Raw genomic sequence first — 12,896 nt, 5'->3', positions numbered from 1 at the left:
GCAAGCTTTGAAAGCCTTCCTCGCTGTCCAGAATGCCTCCAATCTTAGTGTCATCAGCAAACTTGCTGATTCAATTTCCCACATTATTATCTAGAATTCTAGATAATTGATATCGACAACAAACAACAATGGCCCCAGCACAGATCCTTGAGGCACACCACTACTCACAGGCCTCCAGTCTGATAAGCAATCATCCACTACCACTCTCTGTCTTCTCCCACACAGCCGATCTCCTCTTTCCTACAAGATAGTTTTTTTTGCAAGGGACAAGTGCACCAAACCCCAGTAACATTAGTGTCCAACACCTTTATTTGTAGAAGAAATGTATGAAGGGGCATGACAAAGGGAGATGCCAATATTTTTATCAACATCAAATTCCCTGTATGTGACCACATACTTGGCGATAATAAAGGATTCTGATTCTGATAGTGAAAGAGTTTTGAATAAGAGGCCATGGTTTCAAGGTAAGGGGGCAGTCGTATAAAACTGAGGTGTGTAGAAATTTCTCAAAGGATAGTTGGCAAAATTCTCTACCCTACAGAGCTGAAGAAGCCAGATCATCAGAGTTATTTAACTTGGAGACAGATATGTCTTTGAAAGATTGTGGGAGATTGAGGGCTATGTGGAGGTAGAACAGAGGAAGAGGTTAGGCCTCAGGCAGGGCAATCATGATTGTATTCAATGGGTGAGCAGGCTTAAAGAGCCAGGTGGTCATCTACATTTTTCTTCTTGTAATCTTGTATTGAACCATGTTGAAGCACGTTCATATGCAGCATGCGCAATTATGTGAGAAGTATTTTAGACTCATTGAATTGAAGATGTGGCACAGTGCTGGCCATGAACTGCATATCATAGAGTGAAACTGAAGTAATCTGAAGATGCCGGGTGATTCCTCTGCTGTCTTTAAGGAGTTTGTACGTTCTCCCTGTGACTGTGTGTGTTTTCTCCAGGTCTTCCGGTTTCCTTCCACAGTCCAAAGATGTACCAGTTGGTAGGTTAATTGGTCATTATAAACTTGATATCCAACACCATCTTGGCTGGCCCTCTTTATTAGAGACAGATGGAGCAGGATGCATACGACATATAGCAGCAACACCTTAGGCAGCAGATTCTGAAACTCCCTCCGCAAAATGCCCTATGAAATTTTTGCAGCTCACTGCTGTTAGATGTGTTGAAAGTTCCTGAAGGCTGAAAGTATACTTATTAATTAAAATACATGTTCAATTAATACAGCAACGGTCTGAGAAATTGAAGCCACTATTCTGTTTGGATTGGCGACCCCGGCCGGTGACAAGTGGAAAGAGTCTGAGTGGAAGGTCGTCTGCAGTAGCATTCACACAGCAGCCCCTCTGACTTCCATGTTTTAATACACAGGCACAAAAAGCACAGCTAAGCCGACCGGCGAAGCGAAAGTAGACCGCTGGTCAGAGATGGATGGACACGTTCCAGCCCATTTAGCAGTGTTAGCTACACCTTTTCTGCCTCGGTTTGGTTCTGGAATGAAAGTAGGACGTTGGCTTTACCTACTCTGATCTAGCAATAATACCAGGGGAAGAATGGGAGTCAAGGAAACCTCCAGCTTCTGTTCTTCATTTTCAAGGTTTCCATAAAGCCCACTCCCCTGTTTGTTTCACCAAGCTTATGAATAGCATTTGCAAAGGGATTTGTGCCACCTATGTCTCTTTTGTACTGCACCCTTCCATTTCCCTCAAACTGTTATCAGGGCTGACGTTTCTCTATTCTGCCTTTGGGAGTGCAGGAACTCAACTTAGTTTGAGACACCTGCTAACCAGACCACATTCTCATAAAACTGGACAACATCCACTTCATTTGCTGACCGCTATGTTTTGTGATATTGTAAATAATTTCCATCTTGGATTTTGTTCCCATTTCCTTTCAAAATCAATATTACGAACCTAATTCCACCAAAGTACAATGCATTTGATCTCCATTTTCTTTGAGGGGTGGGGGGGAGAGAACTCCGGTACACTATCAGAACTTCTGAGCATATTGCCTCCCAATCCAGATGGCACAACGTCAGAATAGAGGATTGTCCCTTTAGAACAGATGAGGAAGAATTTCTTTCGCCAGAGGGTGGTGAAGGTGTCAAATTCATTGCCACAGTCACTGGGAATATTTAAAGTGGAGGTTGCCGGGTTTTTGATTAGTAAAGGTGTCAAAGATTACAGAGAGAAGGTGGGAGAAAGGGGTTTAGAGGGATAATAAATCAGTCATGATGGAATGGTGGAGCAGACTCAGTGGCCCGAATGGCCAAGTTCTGCTCCTATGTCTTGTGGCCTTAACGGTTTTCATATGAAATATGTAAAACAAAAGCTCAAAAAATCTTGTTTGCTAATATGTTCGAAGGGAATGGAAACCTGTGGTGGTCTTCTCCAAATCTGGTCTCCAGTGCCAAAAGCAAGTGATTGTATTTCTGTGACAGTAATCACAGTTTCATTCCTCTCTGGTTTTCATCCAACATCTGACACACTGAACCACTCCACTTTCCTTCAGCATCCTTTTCTGTGTGTGCAGCTAGTGATAATGTCATTATTTGGATAGGCTTATTCTCAACATTGCTGCCTTCATCTGCTGTCTTGACTGCAATGTTTCCAGTTTGTTGTTTTTTTGTGAACTATCAGGACTCCACCTTGATGTCCAATCTCCTTAATGCTGCTATGAATAGTGCTGATCGCTTTCGGCTCTCACAGGTGACCAGTACTTGGACCTTATTCTCCAACCCCCTATTAACTGCCACTTGCACACCTGCCAGACCTGTCCTCCAAAGAAAGTTTCCTGGAGTGAGAAAATCAGAGGGGATACCAGGCGCTTGGTGAATTAGATTGGATTCCTGATCGCTATTAACCAATCTTATTGAAAAATCAAGGAAGTACACATGATCTTAAATGGTTGTTTGGATTAAAAGCAAAGTGTCACGACATAAAATTCTACACCATCCAAACGGATGACTATTACAATGTATATGAAAAATTTGAGGCGTTAAATTTCAAAATAATCGGTCAGTTTAATAATTGTAGAAGTGTCCAAGACAAACAGTAGTAGTAGTAAGAAAGGAATGAAACTCCAATTCAACCACAGAAATAAGAATTGGATATAAATGAGCTCATTTGGCAAATAATTAACTTTCAATCCTGCTCAAAATGTATCCAGAAATAACCCCTTCACCCTCCACTACCCCTAACATGACTATTCTTTCAGTTTATGTGGGGAAGGGAAACCCCAAAAGTGCCAGTGTAATGTTACAGGAATGAACTTAGATTTACAATCAATTCTCTTTTTTCTTTTACCATAATAAAACCACTTGTAGAAGGGTTGTGTCCCCAAACTGCATTCAATATAATGGCTCACATATCAGTGTCGTCATTGTACTGAATCAATGCTCTGTCTGAATATAAGCTAAACCTATTCTATTAACATGCACTATTCACCAATAGGTAGTCAGTAAGATAATGCTTTACTCTGTAAAGATGCAAATGACTTCACAATAAAACTCACCACCACAGAGGTGATGAATGACCGATCAATGCATCTGAATAATAATACAATTTCATTCCATATATTTTTAACTTTGCTTTCAAAACTTCTGTGTGTAACTTTTTATGCTGAAATATGGAGAGTAAAAAAGCCTCACATCGCAGGATCGTATATTTGCTGAGATCAAAAGGATTGAATGGGATGATCGCAATATGCCACAGGTGGGTGGGGTTATGCAGTTTTAGATATGTTCATTTTTGTGAGGGCCACAGATGATTGGAAGGTACACATCAGCTTGGTTGCAAGAAATTTAGCAAATGATCAGATTCATGACAACCGTAATGTAGCAAAATATTTTAAATTTCACAAGCAAACCTGAATAGGATTAGGAAGAAATTAGATGTTCAAAAGTAGAGTCCAAGAACGGGCAGTTTTAAAAGCTGGCAATAATGGATTGTGAAGAAATTTGAAGAGGGTTGTGATGCTAAAAGCTCTGCTTCCCTCGGGAAAGGAAGCACGCATAAGGCTGTCTTGGAAATGGAGAACAGAAACACGTCTTAAAAAGATAGAGGGTAGAGGAAACTGTATATTTGCTTAAATTCAGTCTTCCTCAGTCACTACTCATTCAGAACCAGGCAATTCATAATCTTGTCATCCCTTTCAAATGAAGCAGAGGTCCCCTTCCATATACTATAATGTGGGCCCATCTGCTTTGGTTCACCTGGGACTGGAGCATTCATCCACATCTTAGGCTGGAGGTAGATAAAGCTTTGAAAGATGAGGGAATTGATGGTAATGAGAAACTAGGACAAAAGGGGAGTTGAAGCCAACACAGATCAATCTTGATCATGTCAAATGGTTTGGCAAACTTGATGGAAGAGGGGACCTACTACTGTTCTTGTTCCCTTCTGTATGTGGTCTATCAAATAATAAGCAGGTAATTAATATAAGTAATGTTAACATTTATTAAGACTGTATTAAAATGTTCCTATGTAAATAATGTGCATAGGAATTGATAATTTGTTCCTTGAATACCTCAGTGGAATGTAATAACTTACTGACATAAATGTTTGAAGCTGAAGTTCTAATAGTGAAAGTACCTGGATTTGTTCCAGAATAGCAAGTAGAACTTGATCCAGTTCCCAGTTGGGATTCCCCCAAGTCTGATGTGCATTAGTACTGTAGTAGGCAAATGCATTTTATATAGAACAGGAGCCAGCCTGTCTGCAATATTTATAATATTTATCCAGTGCAGCTAATGGATTAGTTTCTTTTTCTTTCATCTAGAAATTGTTTTGGTGAAGTTTTATTATACAAATATTCCAGCAGTTAGAAAGTGGAAGTATAAGTTGGTTCCAGGGGGTAAGAGAGAAGGCCATAATGTCTGTCAGTATCTCATCACGAGTTCCAGCTGAGCATGACTTGTTTGTGGCAGCAGATTTTGGAAAATCTCATTTCTATGCTGTAGTCTATATAAAAAAAAAGGCAGCTATAACATAGATTTAAAAATAAGGGTTCAAAATTCCACTTCTAAATTGCAATCTCTTTATAAATAAAAAGGGAGATGAAGGCACTTGGCTAAATTTGACCGTCCATTCCCTCTGTTGTTTGGATCTCTTTCTTTACTGAATGCTAGAAGCAGAGAAATGGCAACCCTGCCCTTGTCTGACATTCTGGGTTGTCCTGAAAACATCACTGGATTAGTGTCACTTCCCACGTAAAATCAATTTCCATTAAGATCCTTACCATGATCCTGTAGTTGCTGATCCTGCCAAATTAGATGAAGTTTCAGAAACTGACATTCTGGACATTGCTTTTAGCAAGGTCACGGAGAATATTGACAATTGCAGATTGGAAATAATATTTTTATCTACCAGCCATACATCAACCATGACATCTGCTCACATCCAGAGAGGGTTTGGGAAGTGACCTGCTGATGGATGGACCTGTCAACTGTCCAGTGATGCTTTGTGGAGGGTAGAGTAGTTGAAAGTTGAAGGTCACATGATGCTATCTCAGAATGGGGAAACACAGTGGATTCCAGTTATTTGGACAATCGGTTAGTCAGAGTGGCCAGTTATCTGGGACAACCCTTGAACAGAAACTAAACGAGAAAATAACTGGGGCTAACTTTGTTTAATTGGCACAGTAGACTGTTGCCGAACAGTTTCTAACTAGCGCGCGTCGAGTGCACTTGTGTAGCTGTTAGACACTACGTCATGTTTTGAGTGAATGTTTTTTATATAGCATCAGTTGTGTATATTTTTGTTCAAAAAGTAGTGATTCTTGTTGCTGATAGTTGGCGAGAAATAAGCAGTAAGACAATTCAGGACTTTTTTACTCAACTGTGGTTTCAAGCATTTAGGCTTGGAGATGCTAGAAATGGCCAGGAGTGAAAATGAAGCAATTTCACTACTTCAAGTTAGAAATTACAAATAATTTGTAATTGTCTTAAATGTTACAATGAAAATGATTTGCATGGCCTCGTTTGCAGTGTGTTTGTAAATAGAGGTGAATGTTATGCAACAGCAGTGAATTCCTCCCTCCCTGCCCCTCCCACACCCACACTTCTGACCCTACACAGGTAGTTTGGCCTAGACATTGGCCTGATGATCTCTCGCTATGATTCCTGGACTGAGATGGCTATTAAGTGATCATGATTGATTGATTGATTGATTGATTTATTTATTTATTTAGTGATACCGTGCTGAGTTGGCTTTGCCAGTTGGAGTTATGGCTGCACCCATTGGAGGGCTTTTCTCTTTGGGCCTATTGACCTCAGTTTTATCAGGGCACCATCTGTCAATTGCTCCCTTAATGTCAAGTCTCGTCACTGCTGCTTGCTTCTGGAATTCAGTTCTCTGGTCCATGTTTGGAGCAAGATTCTCATGAGGCCTGTAGTTCAGTGGTGCTGGTGCAGCCCTGGCACACGTTTAGTAGGTAATTGTTGCTTGTGGTACTGTTGATAACTGCTTCCATCATTTCTTGCTATTGGTGATAGACTGCTGGGGCACACAGTACCCACACTGTGGAGAAGATGACTGTGTAATTGTGCTCCAACAACTTCTGTGTTGCTCTGCATTCAACAGCTTCTACATTGTAATTGTCAATTTGCTGTCATGTAAACACTCTTATGCAGCAATCCGATCATTGATAAAGTAATGTAAGAGTAATAGTCATCACATACTGAATTCCTCAAATAACTGGGATTGTAGTTATACTCTGCAGGGTCAGTTTTGCTGCCTTTGAGGAGATAGGGGGCTTAGATTCAGCATTTCAACTAGACAATGCCACCTCTTGAGCTAACAACTGCAGGTCACTTCAACTCCACAACCATTCACACACCAATCTGTCTGTCCTTGGCAGTCTTTACTGCCACGATGTGTCTAAATCCAATTTTGAACAACGCCACCTCTGCTTGGGCAGCAGACAACTCAAGGGTAAGAACAACCAATTTTCTGATTTTTAGGTAATCCATACCTCCTGCGCTCCACCCTGCTTCTCTCTCTTTCTGTTAATCTTTTCCATCACTTCCTTGTCCCCCCACCCAACCCATTACTTAGACCACCCTCCCCCAGATGGTTCCATCTGACCATTACCTTCGTACCTATCCACCTGGGGTTTTTCTTTCTTCTCTTGGTTCACCTGAATACCTCTTCCCTCACCTAGCTCTATTTCCCTATTTCATTTTTTCCTTGGCTTTTTCTGCTCATCAGCTTTCAACCTCAGTATGACACTTCCTCCTCCCCTCCACCCTCCACCTGGCTCTATCTTCCCTTCTTCCTTCACCCACCAGCCCTCTCCAGTTTGTTTCCATCTACCATATAGTAGCCTCTGCTTTAACCCTCCATCTCACTTCTAAATAAACCTTTCTTCTACTGATTCAAAACCGAAATGTCGACCAGCCCTTCACCTCCACTGATGTTACTTGACCTGCTGATGACTTCCAGCAGTGTGACTTTACTCCAGGTTCCAGCACCTGCTGTCCCTTGTATGATCCACTTCGGCATTGGTTAGTTCTGTAGTTACTGCATGAATTGCATATTTACTGGAAAGGTTACCAAAATTAAGTCTCAGTTTCTCCCAGAACAGAAATTTATGAACTACTTGTGCAAGTGCAGTGAGAGAAGCCTGTGGGGATTTCCCCTCTCTTCCTGTTCCTTGTGTTTGCACCATTTTACCCCTAGATTCACTCAGTCTGAGTTCTTTATTTCCCAGAGCTTAAATACGACTGCAGTCCACACACTTTTTTTTTATGAACTAAGAAAGGGTAATCTTTGATCACTTCTGTTTGTTTTGCTGTCGATCATTTCTCTTGTTCTCTTCTGGAGGGACTATGTGACTCATGTCTGGCCAATTTCATCTATTAAATCATGTGACTGTTGCTCATACAGGAGCTATAGAAAAGAAATTGGCAAAGTACTGTATCAAATTTGAGGCAAAGTCTCTCCTCATTAACACTCTGCAGATTGTGTTCGCAGGACAATGATCAACGTCGAAATCCTAAGCATTTTTCTTAAGATCATTTCTGACATATCCCTAATCTGACATTACCTCGATACGATTAGTAACTCAATGATGGTAAATGATCAGTCCTGGAATTTTACTGATTTCCACATCCCAGAATCAGAATGATGTTGCACTAAACAGATTAATCTTTGGGGATGTCCAAAGATGCTGATTTTCCCGTACATGAAGTCCTCTTGCAAAGTGGTGTTATCTACATATCATTTCGAGAAAGGTAATAAGACTGTATCCTCGCAAACATGAGCGGAATATGAGAGAAGGGGAATGGAATCCATGACCAAGCATTTAAACAAGACAGAACATTACTTGTCAGCATGCATGAAGTTCCTCTTAATAAGAGATTTGAATTTCCCATCTCCTGAACGGAACCAGTAAGGAGAAATGATGTAAAACAACTCAGAACTATGACTAAACTGAGAAAATGAAAACAAGTATGCCCAAGAGATTTGTACCGTTACTTGGAACTATTTGTGCAGAGCATGAAACCATGGCCAATCATTCCCGATTATCGGACAACAAAATATCAAGAGCAAGGGATATTAATAAAGTTAATTAATGCCAGCATGTCCAGGAATCCAGAAGTCGGAAGGTTGCTGTTAACGTGTGTGCCTCTGGTTTCCTTTATGTAACTCTGAAACAAGTACATAATTGATGTGTATTTTGATCTATACGAATAGTACTTTGGAAAGAAAGTTAGAAGATGTATGATAGGAAAAGAAGGTAAATTTGTTCTGCAGCTGTGTGTTTATTTTGGGATGTGGGACTTTCCTCTTGCATCCCTTACTGAGTCCTGGAATTTAACTTTGTGAAAACCCAGAAGGCATCAAGCCAGTGAGACAGACTGTTTAGTGGGTCTGGATGTGATTCAAATTTTGGCTCAGACATTCTCACTTAGATCAAAGAGCACAGGAATAAAGTACCTGGCTCGAAGAGATGTATAGGCACCAACAAGTGGCATATTTGAGTTCTCTGAACAATTCTGTTCGATGATGTTCATTTGTATGAAGTCCTTGAAAGATGCTTGGATGTTACATCATGTGAAAGCTGAAAAGACGTGTGTATATTGAACATTTCATTATACAAGTGTGAGTTGAGTGATGAAATGAGACACAGGCCGTTTCTTTACTTCTAGGACTGATTATCTGAATGCAGTGGAAATCAAATTTTTTAAGTAGTTTCTAGCTGTCAGGCAGTGTTAAACAGATGCCATTGCTATCTACGCTACAACACCCAGAGCTTTACAATAGCTTGAATGTTTTTGCGTTTGAGAGGGACTTTTTTCTGAAAAAAAAGTAGACTTGGAATCTTGTTTGCAGTGATAACGTGGGCATGAAATCAGCATCATTGAAGTCCCTTGCTGATCTTCACTGTTCCATTTTGAAGAGACGTATTTTCTGCTTGTAATTTGACTGACAAACTGCAATTTGAAAAATACCTAAATTTCTCCATCTTTGAGTCAGCTACCCTAACACTTTAAATAGGGAAATTTAAGCTTGGGGAGTACTGAGTATTTAATTATTGCATACTTCATTTTCTTGTACTATTTTCTGGTTTTAGTTAATGTACAGTTCAGATCTGAGTGTTGTATCCCATTTCTACTGTTGTATTTTACTTTATGGCTAAACACAAGGAAATGCCAGCTGCAGTTGTGATTGAAATGATCAACTCGGCGCTGCCTTTAATTTCAAACAAAAGGGAAATATTTCAGGCCTGATTGATTAATTGGTGGAGTGTTCTAAAGATCTGATCTTGGCACGCAACAATTTACTATCTATATTAATGACTTGGGAGAGGGGGCAGCATGTAAGGCATCTGTGTTTGCTGCTGATATGAAAATTGGTGGGAGGGTATGTTGCACTGAGGATGTGATGTATGGACTCTGCAACAGGATATAGGTAGCTTGAGTGAATGGGTGAAAACTTGACAAATGGGGATTGAGACAGGGAAGTGTGAGGTCAGGAACTTCAGTTGAAAGAACTAAGAACAGAATAAATAAAGAGAGGTTGAAAATGGGTGGATTTGTGAGGGCTTTACAATAAATTAGCATGATGGTACTGTAAGCCCTTTTGCAAGGGGCATAGTGGCCTTTTTTGCTGGGGGTTAGAGTTTTGAAATAGAGGACACGATTTGTGTTTTTATGCTTGTACAAGTTGCTTATGAAGGTTTTGGTTGCCTTACTTAGGAATGGTATATTAACAATAGGAGTTCAGTTGACTGCTTCCTGGAATGAGAGGAAAAGATCCATATTCTTTGAAGTTTAGAAGGACAGGAAGCAATCTTGGTGAAATATGTAAGACCCTAAGTGGTCATGTCGTGATGTTTCCACCAGTGGAAGAGCCTTGAACAAAGGAACATAGTTACGAGTTAAAAGGGCAACCACTTAAAATTGTGGTGCAGAGGAATATTTTTCCGAGGCTACTGAATCTCTAGAATTCCCTACCCTGGAAAGTTAGGGAGACTGAATTATGGAAGTATTTAAAGAGGAGGTTTGCAACACATACAAAATGCTGGAGGAACTCAACAGGTCAGGTAGCATCTATGGAAATGAATAGATAGTCAGCGTCTTTGGCCAAGACCCTTCTTCAGGACTGAGAAAGAAGGGAGAAAATACCAGAATAATAAGGTTGGTGGAGGCGAAGGAGGCAAGCTGGAATCTTGATAAGTGAATCAGGTGAGTGGGAAAGGTCAAGGGCTGGAGAAGAAGGAGTCTTGATAAGAGAGGAGAATGGACCATAAGGGAAAGGAGGAGGGGATTCTGGGGTAAGTAATAGGCAGGTGATAAGAAGTAAAAGGTCAGAGTGGGGAATAAAGGAAGTGGGGCAGAAATTTGTTTACCGGAAGGAGAAATCAATATTCATGCCATCAGGTTGGAGGGTACCCAGATGGGATGCAAGGTGTTGCTCCTCTACCCTGAAGGTGGCTTCATTTTGGCGCAAGAGGAGGCCATGGACTGACATTCAGAAGCAGAATGGGGATTGGAATTAAAATGTTTGGCCACTGGGAAGTCCCACTTGTGAAGGATGGTGCAGTAGTGCGCGGCGAAGTGGTCCCCCAATTTACAACTGGTCTCACCTTTGATGGACCAGGAAATTGTTCACAGTGTGGAACGGCACAGAAGGGGAGATGAGGCAGAGTGGTCAGCCACAGGCATATTAAAATGGGGAGCATAGCTGATGCATTATGGGCTAGATTGGCTACTCTTATTTTCTTGTGTTCTTGTTGTCATTTGCTTCCCTTAACGGACTCCATTCAATCTCCCAAGACAACTCTTTTTTATATGAATTGTCAAGGATTTAACTCTGAGTTGAAGGCTACCCCAGGTTGTGGCCGAAGTGTAATGTTAGTATACAGACTATATTAAAGGGCCGCCCATTATTGTTACAAACTAAAAACTGTTTCTTTACAGCTTTGGGCGGCCATAGGCCATGGCAACAGCAAGAAACATAGAGTCATTGGCACCCCCACTTTCCCTGGAATCGTTGGCACAGCAGGCGAATGTAACCCAGGTTCAAGATGGTAGGCTATCATCTATAAGCATTGAACCAGAGGATGGGGGCTTCAAGGAGAAATTTGTACTGATCGTGGAAAACAAGTACAAGTGTGGACATTGCTGTCTTCCACTCTGTAATCCGAAGCAGACCGAGTGTGGCCACAGATTCTGTGGAAGCTGTATACAAAAAATTCTTGGGTAAGTTCAGTGAGATATTGTGATATATAGTTTTTAAACTAATCTGAACCGCATTGCTGTGTGTGTCTGCTGATGTAGTAGCTATTTTGATTCATCTGACAAGTTTGGATCTGAGACTTAGTTCACACATCTTCTGTTTAAATTTACTGCCACCCCAGGTTGTTTTGGATAGCCTAAACTGGTTGCTAAGGTTGCAGCAGGAGCTAAATCAACAAGCAAAAGTGGGAAAGAGAATGGCAGATTGGATTGACCTGCACGATGTGAGGCACTTTGGGAAGTTAGTACACGCCAGGATGTACACAGTGAATGGCAGGTCCCTGGGAATTGTTGTACAGGGAGATAAATGCATGTTTATTACTTCCCTGAAAATGGTTGACGGGTTGGTGAGGAAGGGGTATGGCACACTCACCTTTATCATTTGAAACAATGAGTACAGAAACTGGGATGTGATGTTCTGGTTAGACAAAACACTGGTTAGTCTGCACTTGAGAGTATTGTATACACTTCTAGTCACCATTCTACAGGAAAGATCTGAATAAATGAGAGGTGGTGTGTAGATGATTCACAGCTATGCTGCTGGATTGGAAGGTTTGAGTTATCAGAGATTGGTAAGTTGGGTCTAACTTTTCCTGGAGCAAAGGAGGCTGAGGGGTGCCATGATAGAAGCACATAAAGTTATGAGAGCCATGGAGAATGTAGGTATGCAGAATCTGCTTACCATGGTGGGGGTGTCCATTACTAGAAGGCATTAGTTTAAGGTGCAGGGGAGCAGGTTTAAAGGAATCTGAGCTGTGTATATGGTGGAGGCAGGAGCAGTAACAACTTTTAAGCAGCATCTGTATGGGCACTTGAATAAGGGCATAGGGAGATGTAGAATTAACACAGTCAATTTGGATTGATGCTTCGGGCTGAAGGGCCAGTTTCTATTTCTGAGCACGTTTGATGTCATGTTTCTTTTTAATAACTCATTTCATGTTTTATGTATCCCTCTGATACATAATTGAAAAAATTGGTACAGTAATGGTAAATAGAAAATGGTAATGTTGATTAAAAAGCTTTGACACCAAAATCTTAACTTTATATGGTAACGACCTGATAATTAGCATGTATTGGAATCAGTAGTAGCTATGAGAAAAAATCGATTCTTTCTGCTTTATTGATCAATACAGATTGATAAGTCTTACAT

At 40.8% G+C, this 12,896-nt stretch overlaps 1 protein-coding gene across 6 annotated transcripts in view; it reads left to right on the top strand.

The window, feature by feature from the left end:
• traf3 (TNF receptor-associated factor 3) overlaps positions 1-12,896 on the top strand; it is an 80,825-nt gene that overhangs the window by 32,201 nt on the left and 35,728 nt on the right. For 4 of the 6 annotated variants that reach the window (XM_072270214.1, XM_072270190.1, XM_072270172.1 and 1 more), the window contains one exon: positions 11,429-11,710. In XM_072270214.1, the coding sequence (XP_072126315.1) occupies positions 11,448-11,710 (263 nt within the window). In that variant the 5' untranslated portion in view covers positions 11,429-11,447. Of the gene's footprint in view, positions 1-8,577; positions 8,743-10,269; positions 10,694-11,428; positions 11,711-12,896 lie in introns of those variants that run through there. The other 2 variants (XM_072270180.1, XM_072270208.1) reach the window with 2 other exon arrangements.

Source organism: Mobula birostris, chromosome 1, assembly GCF_030028105.1.
Source record: "Mobula birostris isolate sMobBir1 chromosome 1, sMobBir1.hap1, whole genome shotgun sequence".
NCBI classification, from domain to species: domain Eukaryota; kingdom Metazoa; phylum Chordata; class Chondrichthyes; order Myliobatiformes; family Myliobatidae; genus Mobula; species Mobula birostris.
Note: the sequence above shows the minus strand (reverse complement) of the source record. Positions and strands in the feature narration are given on the sequence as shown.